Here is an 18,344-nt window from a genome sequence, read left to right as displayed (position 1 = left end):
TGATTGAACAGTGAAAATAACCGCATAATTTACAGAATATGCTAGAGTGGGAAATGCAGATCCACTACAAAGGAGTGTCTAGAGACAAGAATGTATACGGTTACCAGCTTTCTACAACATGTAAAAGAATAACAATACAGAAAAAAAGTAACAGGACTACAAGTCACAACTTCCCCTCAACTGATTAGTTTGAAATTGAAAAATTACATTGACATACATGAACAGGTTTGCTTTTAAAAGACTTCAGACATTTCTCAGCATCAAAGCTGTTAACTGAAAGAACCATTCTTAGATTTATTGGCTCTTCAAATGTGAGGCAGGTTATAGCAAATCAACTGTCAGTTAGATCATCATCTAGAAAATCAAGATCATCATCATCATCATCATTAGTCACAACCATTGGGGGCTGAACGTCAAGTGGTTCGACGACTGTTAAAATCCCCGTCTCCATGGCCTCTCTTCTTGCTTCTGCATCAATATCTTCAATCTCATTACCCTCAATGTCATCTGCCTCAACTTGTTCCATCTCACCATAAAGTATTTCCTACAATTACAAAGATGGAGCGGTTCCATTTAAGGAAAGGATAGAAATCATTTGCAAGATTAAAGACACAAAAAAAAGAAGCCAAAAGGTTATATTTACCTCATCCTCCTGCAACGCTGGTTTATCTGCCTCAACAACCCACTCATCCAAAAGGTTCTCTATTAAAACGTTGTCTAGTGACATAGACTCCTCAAGCTTTTTCCTTAACTGCCGTTCCCTAAGGCGCAAATTGTAGTGGACATACACAAGATCATTCAATCTTTTCTGAGCTATACGATTGCGTCTTTGACTATGAATCTGATCGAATGTGCTCCAGTTGTGCTCACAACCAAAAGAGGAGCATGTTTGGCTTAGTATTCGCACGGCAATGCGCTGTAGCTCCAGGCAGTTTATTCCATGTTGTTGCCACCAAGCAGCTAAATTACCAAAAGGATGCACATACACTAATGCAGTGAGTACATAAAGAAATTGACAAATAAATTTAAAACTTAGAACTTTGGTATTTACCTGGATCAAGCTCCGTTCTAGTACTGACGGCCAATTCAGTCCCAAAATCAGCTTTTGCAGAAACAAACTCAGATATCTGAAACAAGAGCATTAAGGAATGCATAAAAAATTCCCACATTCAGTACTAAAATTCTGTAACAGAAACACTGTCAACAGCACCTGCATGGATGCAGCTACCCTCCTTCCAGTATCTGGTTCTAATCGAACTATACATTCATTTAAACCTCGAATAACCTCGGGATGCTACGGATCAGTAGAGAGCATGAGTTCAGAAAGAGTAAATAACAGCTTACATAGTTATAGAGACACTGAAAAAAAAATTTATGATACGGATCAGTATTTCATACCGCTAAAAAATCAGAACGATAACGATATGAAGGATTAAGGAAGTAAGCTGCAACATAGAGTGGACGGAGGAAGAGCGAATTCCAATGACTGTCTATTACACTCCAGTAAGGTCCATATTTGCGTTCATCATCACCGTGAATAGCTTTAATAGCAAGTTTTGCTCTATACATGTCATTATACACAGATGGCATTGATAGCCCAATCTCACTATCCACCTTCAGGAGTACTTGGAGGATAGGGTCCACTGACTTTTTAATGAATTGCAACTTCTTCCAAAACATGGATGTATTCAAGGCAATTTTTTCAATTTCCTTGCCTTCATCTAGCTTTGCAAAACAAGATGATGCCCATTTTTCCGATTGGAACAATTTTTTAAGACCAGTTCTGTGCTCCAGCAAGCTCTGTAAAATCAGAAAATCTGTAGCAAACCTAGTAACAGCTGGCCTAACAAGTTCCCTCCCAAATGTATATTCTTTTTTCACAAGGTTTAGCAACCAAGGACGGTTGTAAATGAACTTAGTTATTCTTTTCCCTTTTTCCATGCACTCTCCGACCATTTTTATCTTCACAAAATCTTCAAGCATGCGATCAATACAGTAAGCAGCACATGGGGTCCAAAACAAACTTCTTCTCTTCTCTTCCAGCATTTTCCCAGCTGCTCTATAGCTTGCAGTATTTTCAGTGATCACCTGCACAGTTTATTCATTAGAGATAATAAAAAAACAGAACTGCTAATGATGAAAATAAAGATGAACTAAAAATGAGAAACAGAAACTAGTGAGATGACCACCTGTACAACATTTTCCTCACCAACATCATCCACGACTTTGTCCAACATCTTGTAGAGACTTGGAGCATCTTCCATTATATCCGTAGCATCAACTGAAGAAACAAAGTAAACACCACGTGGACAAGATACTAAAAAATTCACAAGAATTCTGCCCTGCACATCCTTCCAGCTGTCTGCCATAATACTGCATCCAGTCACTGCCCATGAAGCCGTAAACTCTTTCTGGTATTCTTTGATTGTTGCAATCTCATCCTGAAGAAGTCGCCCTGATATCATTCGGTCAGTAGGGCCCTTCAGTCCTTGCCCATACTGACCAACCAGTTCCAACATCTTATGAAAATATGGGGAATTTGACACATTAAACGGTACAGCAGCATGGTAGAAAAATTTGCAGATTGCAGTGATCACCTCCTTTCGAGCTTTCTTATCTGGACCTGCTTTTGCCTTCAATTGTTTGTACGATAATGATGCCTGACTTTTTGGAGACTTCATGATCGTATCTAACTTAAGTTTCTTCAGTTGCTGCTCTGCACCACCATTACGATTACCAGGGGACCTCCCACTATATCTCTTTCTGGTGCCTCTGCTGTTAGCGATCACACTCTTATCGCTGACATCATGTGTTTCTTTACTCCTGCCATTCACTAATCCTTCATCTTCATCATCTTCATCATTATCCGAAGGCATATAAAATGCTGCAATTTCTTTAGTGTCAGGTCGCCTCTGTCTACGACCTGTACGATGCCACTTCATATTCTCTTTCATTTTAAGATAAACTTCTTCAGGGGCTTTTTGACAATATGCGACTTCTCCAGGTATCCGAGCTAGGTGTTGTTTAAATCGGTTTATACCACCGCTAACTATTTTTTCACAGTAGTTGCATTTTACCTTCTTTTTTCTCTCATCTTGGGCCACACCATGTTCCCATCCAGGGTCCACAAACCCTAATGACCGGAGAGGGGCTAAATGTAAGACTAAACTTTTATCATCAGCCACCTGTTTACCCTTGCTTTTCTGCTCTTCAGCTGGTTCTTCCTCATCATCAAAATCATCATTCGAGTGCAAATCAAGTGAAGCTTGTTCTTCATCTTCAAGTTTTTGTTTCTTGCCAACTCGATACCCTTCCAAGTTTTCTTTCATTTTCAGGTATACTTCTTCTGGAGCTTTAGTACAATAAGTAACTTCCCCAGAAAGCCTAGCTAAATGCTGTTTTAGTCTGTATATACCTCCACTAACTATTTTCCCACAGTAGTTGCACTTCACTTTTTTCTTTTTGTCATCTAGGGCAGTGCCATGCTCCCATCCAGGATCAGTAAGTCCTGTGGACCGAGTTGGGACCATCTCTGCAATGGTAGAAGATGTTCACAGTGGGCAAAACCTTCCCAGTTTTGCAAATTGAATACTTTATAGGGAGGGAAAAAAAAAAAAAATGACTTAGAGCCTTCCACAAACTGATTTTCAGCATTCTTAGACTTTCTTGATGAGAATGAAATTCTTTTTTCTCTTCCTTTATTAATACATGAAAAGCTGAAAAAATAACATACACCAAAGGGAAGGACAAAATAAGTATGTAAATTTGGCTGAAAGCTTTGTCAGAAAAAAGCTAACAGTTTCAGTAACTTCAGGCAGTAAAAATCTCTAGAAGCAGAATCCACTGAAACTACGAGTTATAAAAAATTTATCAAAAGAAAAACATGTAGAATTTACCACATTTAGAACAACTTTTACAGAGAGATCTCATACCTTGTAAATTTGTCAAATGTCCGGTTCAGTTGTAAACTCCTGCTGCCCCCAGGAATGTCGAAAGCACGAGTAAGATCGATGTTCTCTCCCTCAAAGATGACTTTAAACAAACCACCTCAAGTAAAACTAAAAAACTTTCAGAGACAACTTAATCGCATAATTCAAGAAAATCAGATATGTAGGAATGGGACTAAGTTTCAGATAGAACAGGCGTACGATTTGCACGTTTGGGGTGCTTAAAGAAACAAATGAGTCAAAAACTGAACCCTATTGCTCTAAATGGAGTTATATCTCGAAATGCTCTATAATTTTGACAAGTGACACTGAGTAAAGAACGTGCTTACATAAAAACCATACAAATGTTTTCTACAGTCAGTCAGTGGACTTGGAGAATTCAGAAATTTTACTTTCACATTCCAATGTAACAGTTGTACATGAGAATTACCAGCACAAAGAGAAGTGTATGCTTCAAAGATCTGCAGGACTTTGATCCACCATGGTGAAGTGAGCTTCAGGTAAATGCATTAATAAAAAGGACATTAATTTCAACTTAAGGAAATATCTACACCATGAGACTTAACAAACTTCAGTTCACAGAGCATACCAGTTTCAATTTAGATTCAGCCATATACTCCTTGTATTTTCGAAAACAAGTTCCAGGTTGAGTCTCCCATGCTTTCCTTTTATATGCTGCTTTAAGCTGCAGTTGGATATATTTTAATTATTAAAAGCATAAAGCACCTTGGTTGATGAATTCATTAAGATAATAAATGTGAAGAATCAAAAAAATTGCCAAATTGCTTTGTAGTGTATATAGGCATCTCAGAATTACTACATCATAGTCAAAAGACAATAAAGTTGGAGAAATCAAGTCGTCGGAGGAATTGACAATCATGTAAAGTAAGAAGAGGGCACAGCTTGTTGGAAATAACTAACAGAAACATCTCTCAAATTTCAAAAATTCTAAAAACTCATCGCAATTACAAGTTTACCTTATCAGGCACTTAAAATTAGAAGTCACAGTACTAAGAAATGAGCATCAGAGAAGATTTTTTTGAAACTTTCTTTCCTAGCGAAAGAGGAACATGTTTTTCTACTTTAATTGTTCAAATTGTGAAAAAGAGTATACTTATTCTAAAAAAAAGTATACTTTTCCATCAAGGTAGGTACTGTTAAACTATTGCACATTTGAACAGGACAATTGTCAGAGGCTTTTACATAATAATTTACAACTAAAAATGCAAGAGAAAGGGGAACACATATCAACGTTTAGGTTTTGTACACCAAAACCACTTCTAGGCAAATATTGACAGTCAAATCCTAAGATGCCTGATAACTCAGTCCAGCCTCTTACTAACTCAAACTTATCTGCCCGTCTAAACAAATGTCGCAAAAACGAAGAATTTAACAAAAAAGTAAAACATGATGAAATTTTAAAATAAAAAGAGACTAAATTACCATGACATGCTAATAACCGATTCTGGAATTCTATAGCTGACAATTATCCAAATAGAAGGAGAAATCAACACGTTCACTACCAACTACGGACCAATCAAAGCTCAAAAAGTATGGCTTCCGAGCTCATTGTCCAAAAGGAGAGAATTAATCCCCCCCCCCAAAAAAAAAAATGGAAAAGAGCAATTGAAACCTCGTAAAAGAAAACCTTGATATGTGTTTCGAAGCTTGGAAAAATTACCCAAGTACCTGAAATTGCGAAGAACGACAGTTCCGTAGAAACCCTAGCAGCTCCTTCGCCTCATCGCCCTGCATTTCCTCTGTACTCTCCTCGGGTCTTCTTCCTTCATGTCCAGCGTCATCTTAGAATTAAGAAAATCGATTTCCTCTGACGTGCGCGAGGTGCGTATCGGTCATGCAGACTCTGGTTGCGACGCTCTGGAACGAGTGGACTGCGCTCAGCTCGGACGAAAAGGCCGCCGCGTCGGGCTCGGCCGAGAGTAGTAAGAGAGCTCGTTCGGGCGTATTGCGCATGGTGTGCCTGCTAGTGTCTTCATCCAGATGTACGTTTCTTTGACTTTGCTAACAAATGCGGCCAAGACAACAAGAAGAGGACGTAATCGTTTAGCCGTTGATTTGATGGTCAGCTGGCGGAGTTCTAGTCGGATCCTACGCACCATCCGCTCACCGATTTCAGTGATGGGTCCGCCCGCCGTTTCTAACTCAGTAAACCGGATTTTATTGAAGACTCGGTGAACCGGGCCCGGGCCGAGTGTGAACCAATGATTCCGGTGCACGGGACTCTGCAGAAAGTGTTCATGGTCTTTGAAAGAAGGTATACGTCATCGAATATGGATCTCGACGTGGCACCATTACTTCACTGCAATGAAGTTGAAAAGTGTATTCAACCAACCAATTAAGCAGTCAATGAAAGTAGACCCAGTTCATCAATTAATTCCTTGATAGTTCCTCTCCCATGGAAACACAGAGTTTCTGCATTTTTTTTCCTAACCAGAAGACGGAGCAATTTGCAGCAGTTTTTTTTTTGTTTTTTTTCTTTCTCAACTTTCAACTAAAAAAAACAAAAGATAGTTATTCGTTGAAGTCAAACAGGAATTGTGATCTTGTTTTGTTTGGTATCTGCCATCATTTAATCTTTAAGTTCGCCGTGTAACTCATTCTTGCATGATCTGCTACAAGGATTTTCAGACGCTGAAAGAGGTTTATGCACATTAAATACAGGGAAGAGTCATGGGGAAGCTTCAGGGTCGGATTCACACTTATATCAGCTCTTAATTTATTTATCTACACCAATATAATCACCAGAAATCTTTACAAGAACATTTCCCATCTTTAAAGCGGTGGAAGTGATTTCTATCTCTGGAATTTTCAGATGCTGAAAGAGGTTTATGCAGATTCAATACAGAGAAGAGTCATGGGGAAGCTTCATGATCGAGATTTATACTTCGATGAGCTCTGATTTCTATTTATCTACACTTTACATGAACATTTTCCATCTTTAAAGTGGTGGAAGAGATTTCTATATCTGTCAACAATTTCACAAGAAAAAACCTTAGATATGAGCTTGTTGGCAGAATGGCAATCCTTGCAGATCCTTAAATTCTCGGAGATCCGAATTGTTGCTCCTGGGAAAGTGTTTAACAGTCCATAGGCAATGGCGAGCTTTTCACTGTGGTAGGACAACGGGATCTCCTTCACTTCTTCGCCAATTTCATTGAACATAGCCTTCACAGAGTATGCGTTCAAGTACCTCATCAACCTTTGAGTAGATCTCTTTGGATTGGGGGAGGGATCTCCGTCCAGTTATGAATTCAGTAACAATTCCATTTAATTATTTCATGGAGCAGCTTGGTGCCTCGTTCACTCCCCTGTCGTTCATTACTCTCCTTATGTTTGCAACATCATCCCATCTACCAGCACCGCGCCTTGAGAGGTTTGCCAGTAGAAAGTACCTGCCCCAATTGTCAGGGTCCAACTCGATAAATTGCTTCCCTATTTCCTCCCCCATTTCTATATCTCCATGGAGGGCTCCTAATACACCTTTATCAGGCTTCAATGGCTTCTCTTCCATCAGCCTCTTGGCTTCCTCTAGCAAGCCTGCTCTGCCAAGAAAATCAACCACACAGCCATAATATTGTCTGTCCTTACATTAGGCCGGTATGGGCATGCATTCAGTACATTGACAAGAGTGATATCATCTGGCTTCACCATTTCCTTGAAGAGCTTGATTGCAGCTTGTGCTTGGCCATGAATTGCAAGACCTCCGATCATGCAATTCCAGGAAGAAATCCCCTTGTGGCTTAATGTACTGAAGACTTCAAATGCTTTCTCCAAACACCCACATTTGCAGTACATGTCGATTATTGTAGTAGCTAATTTAATGTCTAATGTAATTCCACTCTTCTTGTTCTAGAGGCTCCAAAACTCTAAATGCTGACAACATGCTTGCTGCAACATATTTGTCCAATCCGACTTCATCCGCCCACATCCTTTTGAACAGAGCAAGTGCCTCTTGGAACCTGTTGCTCTGCACATAAGCTGCAACCATAGCATTCCAAGACACTGAATTCCTTACCGGCATCATCTCAAAAACAGTATAAACATTGTCCACGTAGCCCCACTTAGAATAGCCACTGATCAAAGTTGTCCATGAGACAATTGTTTGGCAAGACATCTTGTCAAAAACTTTTCGCCTGTCATCCAAATACCGACAATTCATGTACATATGGATTAAATTTTCTGGGAGAACTCATCCCCTACACACCTAAGTTTGAAAACATGGGGAAACACTTGTTTCCCTTCTCCAATCGCATCCTCCAAGCACCAGGTCCTTATCAGAGACGGAAAAGTGAATTTATTGGGCACAATGGATCGCTCCAACATTCGAACGTACAAGTGGATGCAACTTCTGGTGAATTGAGCCCCCAAGTGACCTCTTAAGATGGGTAGGCATCTGGTCCTGGTATTCCTTCAAACAGCTTGAGTGCGTAGTTGAAGTCACCGGAATCAGATACGGCACAGTACTTGACAATGTGTCCCATTGTATCGTTATCGTTGGATAGGCCGAGCCGGAAAATTTGGGAGTGGAATTGTCTGAGGTCGGCAATATTGACGCAGCATTCAAGCTACAAAAGGGCGGGGGGATGCCCACGGCGGGTTTTATGAGACAGTGGGATTGATGGGGGAGAGGCCAGCAGTGGCAAAGTGGTCGTCAATCGTCATCCTATCTGGTAAGCTTTGAAACCCGTCTCTCCTTAAAATCCATTTTATTCGGAGATTTTTCCAGGTTAATATAAAAAAAATGAAAAAACTGTGGGCCCTATTGCTTTTTTTTTTTGTCGCCCTAGCGATTCATCAATGATAATTCTCATTGGGGCCACTGATTTATATTATATTTTTATTAAGTCTCTCAAAACTCAAAAGAACTGGAAAAATAAATTTTTTGAGACGGTTGTATTTCTCCCACGATGACGATTGATGTTTCTCAGAACGTAACCAGGTGACTGAGTGAGTCTACCTTCATTTCTTCCTCTGTTTTGGGTTTGTTTGCAATTCTAATCCTATTTAGCTAACCGGATGCTGTTCAGAGTATATTACAAATGGCATCAAGGCTACGACCTTGGTGCAACTCGAAGAAATTTCCCGTCTTTGTTTATATAAGTTCATGTTCTTATTCGATTTCTACTGCGGCAAAAGTTCAGATTCCGCTGGATGTTGTTGAGAAAAACCCAGCAAACTTTGCCCAAGTGGATGATGCTATTCGTTTTTTAAGGGAAAGACTGCACCCGGATAGATTAGTCTCGGTTCTGGATTCGACGCATGATTTGAACTCTGCTCTAAAGATCTTCAAATGGGCTTCTGCTCAGAAACAATTCCGCCAGACCGCTGTTACGTATTGCCGTATGATTTTAAAGCTGGGCCTCGCTAGTAGAGTGCAGGAAATGGAGATGCTTCTGAACGAGATGACGAAAATAAAGATGCTGAACAAAGAAGAGTTAGCTTTTAGTTTTAGTTTCTTGGTTGAATCTTTTTGTCGAAGCCAGAGACTGGATGGAGCTCTAAAGGTGTTTGAAATAATGAATTCTACAAAATGCTATCCTCAAATATCTACTTGTAATCTTCTATTGGGTACTTTCGTTGAAAAGAGGGATCTGGAAAGAGTTATTTTTATTTACAAAGAAATGGTGAAAGCTGGTACTGTTCCAAATATTGAAACTTTGAATTGTCTGATGGAAGTTCTGTGTGAAAGTGGTCGAATGGAGATAGCATTGGAGCGATTCAGAAGAATGCAGCAAAAGCATATCAATCCTAATAGTAGGTCTTTTAAGATAATTACAGTTGGACTTCTTTCAAGAAACCTAATTACTGAAGCACTTCAGGTTTTAGATCATATATCTGATTTAGGAAATCATATAGATTGTGATTTTTATAATAGTGTAATACCTTTGCTTTGTAAAACTAATAAATTAGATGAAGGAATCAGTTTGTACAGAATGATGAGAGGTGCTTGTCTGTTGCCAAATTTGGCCGTTTATAGTACTTTGGTTGGGGCTTGTTGTGAAAGCCATCAGTTGGATGAGGCTATTAAGCTTTTGGTGGAGATGACTGATTTAGGTCTAACTCCTGGGATCAAGATGTATGTAGATGTAGTCAATGGGTATTGCCAGTTAGGCAAGTTTGCTGATGCTGAATCATTCTTTGATGTGAACTTGGTCTCTGAGGCTTCTCCATACAATTCATTAATTGAAGGTTATTATAAAGTGGGTAAAATTTTTGAGGCAAGTGTTTTCCTCAACAAGATGGTAGAGAGAGATGTATGCGATAATTTCTCTTGGAATTTTGTGATTAAAGGGCTTAGTGAAAAAGGGTGGATTGACAAAGCTCATGAAGTCCTCAGTAGGATGATTGTTTCCTCTTTTATGCCTGATAGTGCAACTTATTCTGCAATTATTAGTGGGTTCTGTAAAACAAGTAGGCTGGAGGAGGCGTTAGATATCTTTAGTCATGTCTGTGCCAAAGATTGGTGTTTGGATTTGGCTTCATACTCAGAACTAATTGATGCTCTTTGCCATTCAAATAAGATTCGAGCGGCTCTTGAAGTATTTCAATATATGTCCAGTAAAGGATGCACTCTCCCTACTTCCTCATTCAATATATTGATTGGTCAGATCTGTTTAATTGGAAAACTGGATGAAGCTATCAGGCTGAAATCCTTTGCATCTCACAGTGGCACTTTGTCTAGCTCTACCACATACAGTACAATTTTCTGCAGCTTGTGCAAGTTAAATAGAGTAAAAAGTGCACTAGTGTTGCTTGCACAAATGCTGGTGAATGGCTTACTTTTGGAGTCAAGTGTATATGCTGCCCTGATAAATGGTTTGTGTGCTGACAATCGTACAAAGGATGCTTCATTAGTGTTTGACCAAATGGTTTGTGATGGTATTATTCCAGATTCGGACACACTAGATACCATTGTGATGTGTATGGCTGACCATTCTCAATTGCATACAGTCAGACATTGTTTAGATAGAGTTATGTGTGAAAGGGTGACTTTCTGTTCCAACATATATAATGTGGTAATAAATGGACTTTGGAAAGAAGGTTACAGGGATGATGCCTGTAAATTCTTGGATCAGATGTTAGAAAGAGGGTGGATCCCTGATGCAGCTACTCATAGTTTGTTGACCAGAAATGTTGCATCAGAAGAATCTGGAATTAAAGAAGTAGGTGATTTTGACAAAATCGGCAGTATTTTGGCAGAGGGACTGGACAAAACATGATGGTGATAAGGATTCTTTGCAACTTTTGCACTGCCCGCACATGCCTTTTAGCTTCAATATCCAATCTTTTTGGCTACTTCTATCTTCTCCTAGTTCCTTCAAAAGGTTTTATCTGGTATTTAACTGTTGAAGAGAGTTTGTTTTTCCAATAGTGACCTTCATCTTCACAGCAACAGTGGGTAGGCCTACTGTAGTTGAATGAGATCCCATGGAGCTCAGAAATCAGAAAGACTTTCTATTGGCAATGAAGCTAACCAGAAGGCAAAGTATTACAATCCATGAGAAATGGCTCGGTAGATTACCTAGTATGTGGCCTGTTTGCTGTGCAGTGGATCTCACCGATGGTCAAGGTTATATCATAAATGAGAATCTGTATCCAATTATGTTGTCTAGTTGTTATGATGATGTCTTTCAATCTCTTGGTTGAAGGCAGCTGCGTTAGATTTTGTTTCACTGGTCTCGTGTGAATTAATAGAAGATTGATAACTTCAAGTTCAATCCCATTCCCACCCTGAAGTCACAAGTGACTCTGATCCATTGAAAATGCAGTTATGGGTGAAGAGGCTTCAGATGCTGCAGGTTTGTTTTATGGCTCTTACTGCTGTCTATCTCTACTCCTTATTTCTTCTTTTTTTGACAATTTACTTTTTCTTCTCTTCTATCTTTTGGGTTTCGTGCAACAAATTCTAAGAATAGAGTGGGCAGAATAAGTACTTGACCACATAGTTATGAGGTGAAAACCAATATTTCAACAATATTTGAAATCTAGAATGTTTATAGTTTTTATTTATTTATTTATTTGAGAGCCATGAGAAGGAGAATTAATTAAGACAGCCCAAACTAGGGCCAGAGAAATACAAGAGGCAAGTTGAAAGAGTTAGAACAGCAAGAAATGCTATTAAGGAAAAGTAAGCCAACAACAAAGAAAAGGCCCCTCCTCTAGTCTTGCAATCAAACAAAACGCCAAAAAAAGCCAACAACAAAGAAAAGAGAAAAATCAATGGGGGAAGTCAGTGCTGAAAGCAAAGTGCTGATGGTGGACTTCCTTCCTGGGCAAGCTATCTACCAACCCATTCGTGCCCTTTGGAGTTGCTTCCAGCAAATGGGCCTGAATCTATTAATCTCTTCAATCTCATCAAAGTACTCGAGGCAGTGCCCTGCAGGAGGTTTGTGCCTCGAAGCCCATGAGATGAGAACCTCCAAGTCACCCCTTCCACTATCAAGGGGGCAAGCATCGCTTGAAGTGAAGTTAAAGACCATGATGGAGAGACTGGAGCTTCTTAACTTTGGACTCACTTTGCCTAGAGGACACAAAGAAAACAAGGAGAAAGGTCTCTATAGGGTCCCTAATCACTCTATCACAACCCATGGGTTCAAGATTCCCCCTAGAGCTTCCTTTAATATTAAGTCCCAACAAATCCTTTGGAGGAGGTTCCCATTCAATTGGGTGGACAATTCGATATGGGGCTGATTGAATGATTGATTGCCAATTTATCCTTATAATTGAGTTAGGGAGGTGATTGCAATCCTTCAAATTGCTTACCCAAAATAACATGTGATGCATAGTCTTTTCAGTGATTCCTCTCAGGGACTCTTGCTTACCCTCAAAAACCTTTTTATTGTGTGCATTCCATTAAATTTCAGAACTGGTGAGGCCCCAAAAATGTGTCCTATTTTTTCCAGGGAATTGGGTGATTAATGAGGAGGGGGAATGTAGGGGGAGGCAGGTCTGGAGCCCAAATTTGAGGGTAAAGGGCCCCCAAATTTGTTGAGTGATTGGGCTATAGAGAAGAAGGTGGCTTAAGGATTTCAACTGATTTAGAATGTTTATAGATTTGTAGGCATCTTTTTATTGACGACTCTTTCAGTATATGAATATGTTGATGCCTATTGAAATTTCTAGGGATGAAAATAATTCATTGATTGGTGTAAATTGAGTATACTGGGTTTCTATTTATAATCGAGAGAATGCATATAAATTTGTGTTAAATTAAACTACTCATATCCCAGTTATACCCAAAGTACAACTCTTAAAAGATAAGTCCTACAACAATTAAACAACTCTAACAAAGTAAAATTCTAATAATATTAAAATTCTTCTTTGGGTTGAACCTTCTTCCCATGAGACTCATTTCCATGATAGTTATATAAGACTCTTATTTATTTGTTCTTCAACAATGTCCTCTGTGTTAAGCCAAATTCAGTTACCAATAGGTAATGAAATACTAAAATTCCTCCTTGGCAGAACCTTCTTCCCATGAGAGTTATGTAAGACTCTTCTTTATTTGTGCTTGAACAATACCCTCCATGTTAAGCCAAATTCAGTTACCAATTGGTAATGAAATACTGAAATTCCTCCTTGGCTGAACCTTTTTCCCATGAGTATAATTGTAAGACTCTTCCTTATTTGTTCTTTAACAGTGCCCCTCATGTTAAGCAAAATTTAATACCAATTGGTAATGAAAGTAGTGGTTGAACTACAACTTTTTTCAAATTTGGATAGCTACCACAGATAACTGATAAAATTCTTATTTACCTATGACCTTAAAATTCTATGATTAGTCTTGTATGGAGAGAGAAAGTGATGCAATGCAGAATAAATCTACTTAACAGAGTTAATCAACTCATCTAAAATTTTATCCACTAGAACATCAAACTGAACAATCTTTATGATCATAGAAGGCTACTGTGGTTTTCTGTGTGCTAATGGTTTGCATGATTAATGGAGGTTGGTATTATAGTTTTTTTTGGAAAACAATGAGAATAGAGATTTTATTAAGGAAGGTTCAACAAAGGAGAAATTAAATCAAAAGAAGAGGAATTACTAAGTAAATAGTGCTAATGGAGGTTGACTACTACAATTTTAACTTAACAAACTGCAAATAGATAGTACTAATATGACTTAGTATAGAACTTATTTTCCGTTGTGTTGACCGTGTTTTTGGTTTTAAATGGGGAAGAAAATGTTCCATATGAATGAGTGAAATAGAAACAAATTGTTGTCAGAACTTAGAATGTGGTGGAAAGGTTATTTGCTAGTTGCAAACTCAACTACATAAACTGCATTTTAGTGATATTTATTTTAGGATTTATAAGAAACATACTTAGATCTGTGACTTTCTTTCTTCATGCCTATGACTCGATTCTTGCTTTTGTAATGCTGGTTGTCCACAACCAGATCAGAGATCTGAAATTTTGGGGTTAATGTTCATGGAATGAAAATAACTTGATGGAGCGATATTTGTTTTTATTTCTTCATTTTCTTTGAAGAATTTCTTATGTTGGCATTTTGGGTTTATGGATTTATAGAGCCTAATTCTTTTGTGCCAGATGTGGAGCGTGCAGAGAATTTTGAGTCGTGGACAGAGATGGCTGGAAGGCAGAAATGAGAACTTTGGTAACAGATTCACTGGTGGGGGCTAAACTGGAGGATCCGGGTGTTATTGGACTCAAGAGAAAGCTTCTGATATAGGATAAGTGAAAATCAACGTCCACCAATGGATATTAACTTTCCAACAATAGTTATTTGAATTTGTTTTTGTATTGTTTATTATATTGACAGGCAAGATTATGCCCTTGTCTCAACATTGCTGTAGATATCCTTTACAACAGTTCAACACAAGATTAACATGTGTCCTATTGAATACTCTTTGCTTCATTATACAGAAGAAAATGATTGATGAGAACAAGGAACCAGTTGTTTCTTTTTCTGATTTTCTGTGAACCTTAAGCAAATTTGTTGGCTGTTCTCAGGTTTCTTCCCAAATTTGCCTCAATTCAGTTCTCAACCTCTCCCTTCCCCTATGCCAATGCTTCCCACTTTATTTCTTACTCGTGTTCTAAAGATCATTCTAATCCAATTTGTCTGCTTTGATGGTTCATCACAACATACTGGAGAAATCTGTCTTTAGCCATTCTACAGACTTTGTAGCAACATCCTAGCAAAAGATCGGATCCTTGGAGGTCAGATCGAGAATAAGACATCCCAAAATTGTTCACCTGTTACATCTGTTTATACTGCCAGCTATTTGCTGCTTATATTCTTGAGATGGGATCTGATGCTCCCTTGGTGCAGCAGATAGTCCTATCAAGTTACAGGGAACTGTGAATTATGAGTGGGTGTCTCGTATTGGTGTGTATGGATCAATTTAAGAAGTATTGATACAATCCTGATATAATATATTTTTGATAATATTTTCCTTGAGGCAGGCGAATATGATCCAATATATGATATGTATATTATATCCACTTCTGTTAATGGGTTAATGTTTTCCAGATAAAACCCTATTATTTCAAGCTAGGTTGGTAGATTATCATTCTTAATGAGAGGGAAACAAAGTTCAGATCACTCCACATAAATTTGAAGAAATATGCACCATTGAAGGAGAAAAAATGAAGAAACTGAAAATATGGAGAGGAAACTGGGCTAGGAAGAGAAATTGGCAAAGAATAATAGATACATAATTGAAGATGTACTCTGGCATGAATTGAACAATCAAGTTTCAGATGGGCGTTTGAATGAATGATCATCGAAGCAAGGTCTTCTCTCTCTCTCTCTCTCTCTCTCTTTTCAAATTTCTATTAAATTTTTTATTACTACTCTTTTCTCTCAAGGTTATTTTGTTTGATCTCTGTCTTTTGCCTGTTTTTTCTTCCTCTCCTCCTCTGCTTCATGTCTTTTAGGCCCTCAATCCGAGCATGCCTGTACTTCGGAGCCAGTAATTGCCATTGATGAAACTTCCTACAGTGTACTGGAGAGCCTCCCTCCTGCTGATCACCTTGACACCGGGCCACCTCACTCTCCTGGTGGTCCTGGCACCAGGGCCCCGATTGGTGTCTTCTGCATAGGTAAATAAAATGTAAATAAAATGCAAACCATTACATTTTTTTGAAGTTATTTTCAACTATTAGATGTGGTGTAAAGTTTACAAGAAATAGTCTACTGCTCCAACTAAATAATGCGATGAACTGCTGTAATTTCTTGGCTTTTTTCCACTTTCTGGAACCAAGGTACATGGATGGCGGTTATTGATCCTGTGGTTCAATGGCTATAACCTAGGTTTGTTAATGCAAGTTCTGCTGTTCAGAAATGGCATAAATAGTTAAACCAATAAAAAAAAGGAAGAGTTGCCAGTAGGGCATTCACCAAACTGTCACTTGCCATGTTACTTAAAGGGTTCATAGATCATATTGTTCTCATTGAACATGAACGGAAGTACACTTTACAAAAATGTGTACTGGAAGTAAATGTTGGATTTTAGATGAAGGCTTTGGTTTTGTGAAAGCCCTTCTGGTTGCTATAACATCAATATGTCATGTAAACATAGCTTCCGTGTTCGTTAGTTTTCTATTGATGGTGGATCACCATTGTTCCATTACTACAAACAATGGCTTGAATCCTGGTCTGGTCCGACCTGTTGAGCTGGTTCAACCAGGGCCTGGAGATCTGTCTGGGCTCAATATCCCCTGGTAAACCCTTCTTAGAGTTACACAGGAGATCCAGCCTGATCTGTTGGACAATCCAACACAGTTGGGTCAGTTGGTTGCTTTCCTACTTGGGTAATCCAACACAGCCAGGTCAGTTGGTTCCATTGCTACTCAGATGACCTGACAAGGCCAGGTCCAATATCACCTTAATTGAGGATTGTAAAAATTTTAGCTGTGGGTTTTGGGGAAAAGACCTCCAACCAGAGAGATCTATTGTACCTTGATGAGATTTTTGACATCTCGAGTACCATGTCTATTTTTTGGTGTCATACTCCAAGAAGTAATGGGCAAGCAGATTCTTTGGCTAGGGAGGGTGCTTCTAGATTACATCTTATTGTTGCCAATACCTTTCCCATTTGATTTTGTATTTGTTTGTTGTATATTTTCTTTCATTTTTTTGTTTTTTTGTTTTTTACCTTTGATGTAATTTCTCCTTTCATGGAGTTCCATTTATGAAACCTCTTTCTCATTGTTTTAGGAAAAAAATAACAGTGGGGGTTCTTAGTAACCAAGTAGATTTGAATGTGAGAACAAACAGTGGCTAACAATGTCACCTGCTGTCATATTAAGTAACATGAATGTTAAAGTTGTGTCGAGGTCCATCTAAAAATGACTAGCTAAAATTTGAAGGCCTTTTCTCAAGTAATAAGCACCAGATCTTTTTAATGGTAAATATATGTGGGTGTAGACTGACAAGTATAACATTTGATCTCTTTTACCTGCAATTTGATTTTTTAATATCGTATATGGAAGTCTTGAACTTCTAAAAATAAAGTTAAGCTGCTGATCTATGTGTAATTTACTCCTATAATCATGTATAATAAGATAGTAGCCCTTTTGATCATGTATTTAAAGTAATTTAAGCATTTATCTTTAATAAAATCTCATCCCACCTTTTAAAAAAAAAGAAAGATTTAAGCATCCCAGGTTTGTTATTTCATCCTTAGTTTTAATTATTTTACTTCTGATTCTTGGAATTTTTTTATTTTGATGAAGTAACAACAAAAAATGACTTTCGTGAAATTTTGAAAAGGTCATAAATAATCATGTTCACAAAGATAAATATATTGCACATAATTTCATAACAACACTGATAATATTTTTTTTATTAAATTTTAATATTTTATAACAATAACGTCTTTGTTTTATTATGAAAAAAGTTTGTAACTATATCAACCATCAAGAGACAAGAAAAATATGTGTGTATATATATATATATATATATATATATACACACTATAAAAATAAATTTACACATAAGTTTGTGCTTGTTTTATTTTTTATTTTTATATATTTTTTTGTCACTTGTGTGTTTAACTGAGCCAGCAGGTCAACCTGTTGAACCATTTCCGTTATCTCGTCTGGGTTGAGTTTCAAGACATTGACTGCAGACATATGGACTGACAACAAAAAAGTATATGTTTCAGTTTGAGTGGTGATATTTTTCAGTGGGTAATGAACTCTAGATTGCAGCCCATCTTCTGCAATGTCTACCATGTCAATAAACAACAACTTTTATTATTACTCATCACTTGAAAGTTATAAACAGGCGAAGTTTTCATTTTCATCACCGTTATTGTTGTTTACTATCTTTATTTGTTATTTTTCTTTTGCTAAGCTACAGGTATGATGCTCTAGTTTGGTCATTGCAGAATCATCTTTATCTAAA

The 18,344-nt window shown here is 38.0% G+C and overlaps 2 protein-coding genes and 1 pseudogene across 6 annotated transcripts; 1 reads left to right on the top strand and 2 right to left on the bottom strand.

Annotated features, from left to right (window-relative positions):
• Positions 1-11: 11 nt before the first annotated feature.
• Positions 12-5,809, bottom strand: LOC137956518 (uncharacterized). 5 transcript variants are annotated; one of them, XM_068804047.1, is made up of 10 exons: positions 5,637-5,809; positions 4,537-4,632; positions 4,378-4,441; positions 3,933-4,058; positions 2,190-3,591; positions 1,399-2,088; positions 1,211-1,294; positions 1,052-1,127; positions 644-960; positions 12-544 (listed from the first exon to the last, which is right to left on the bottom strand). In XM_068804047.1, exons 5-10 carry the CDS (start codon positions 3,528-3,530, stop codon positions 332-334), a joined length of 2,721 nt encoding a protein of 906 aa, XP_068660148.1. In that variant the 5' UTR covers positions 3,531-3,591; positions 3,933-4,058; positions 4,378-4,441; positions 4,537-4,632; positions 5,637-5,809; the 3' UTR covers positions 12-331. The 5 variants fall into 5 exon arrangements, with proteins under 5 accessions (XP_068660148.1, XP_068660147.1, XP_068660149.1 ...); XM_068804046.1 differs by having other exon boundaries at positions 2,190-3,532; XM_068804048.1 differs by having other exon boundaries at positions 2,190-3,532; positions 3,933-4,047.
• Positions 5,810-6,684: 875 nt separating this feature from the next.
• LOC137956344 (pentatricopeptide repeat-containing protein At5g66520-like) lies at positions 6,685-8,630 on the bottom strand (annotated as a pseudogene).
• A 279-nt stretch (positions 8,631-8,909) lies between these two features.
• LOC137956611 (pentatricopeptide repeat-containing protein At1g63330-like) lies at positions 8,910-14,819 on the top strand. Its single transcript, XM_068804167.1, has 2 exons — positions 8,910-11,767; positions 14,519-14,819. The coding sequence occupies exon 1, from the start codon at positions 9,008-9,010 to the stop codon at positions 11,186-11,188; it is 2,181 nt and encodes a 726-aa protein (XP_068660268.1). The 5' UTR covers positions 8,910-9,007; the 3' UTR covers positions 11,189-11,767; positions 14,519-14,819.
• The last annotated feature ends 3,525 nt before the right edge of the window (positions 14,820-18,344 follow it).

Source organism: Aristolochia californica, unplaced genomic scaffold, assembly GCF_029961685.1.
Source record: "Aristolochia californica isolate CCGP_79_NKW_82.1479 unplaced genomic scaffold, dmAriCali1.0.hap1 SCAF_2, whole genome shotgun sequence".
In the NCBI taxonomy this organism is placed as follows: domain Eukaryota; kingdom Viridiplantae; phylum Streptophyta; class Magnoliopsida; order Piperales; family Aristolochiaceae; genus Aristolochia; species Aristolochia californica.
The sequence above is the reverse complement of the archived record's forward strand: the minus strand, read 5'-3'. Positions and strand labels throughout refer to the sequence as shown.

Coding starts and splice junctions, on each gene's coding strand:
- LOC137956518 (XM_068804047.1), bottom strand. CDS start 3,530: ATGGTCCCAACTCGGTCCACAGGACTTACTGATCCTGGATGGGAGCAT. Junction 2,089..2,189: donor GTGAGGAAAATGTTGTACAG/GTGGTCATCTCA, acceptor TAAACTGTGCAG/GTGATCACTGAAAATACTGC. Junction 1,128..1,210: donor GGGTAGCTGCATCCATGCAG/GTGCTGTTGACA, acceptor CTCTTGTTTCAG/ATATCTGAGTTTGTTTCTGC.
- LOC137956611 (XM_068804167.1), top strand. CDS start 9,008: ATGGCATCAAGGCTACGACCTTGGTGCAACTCGAAGAAATTTCCCGTC.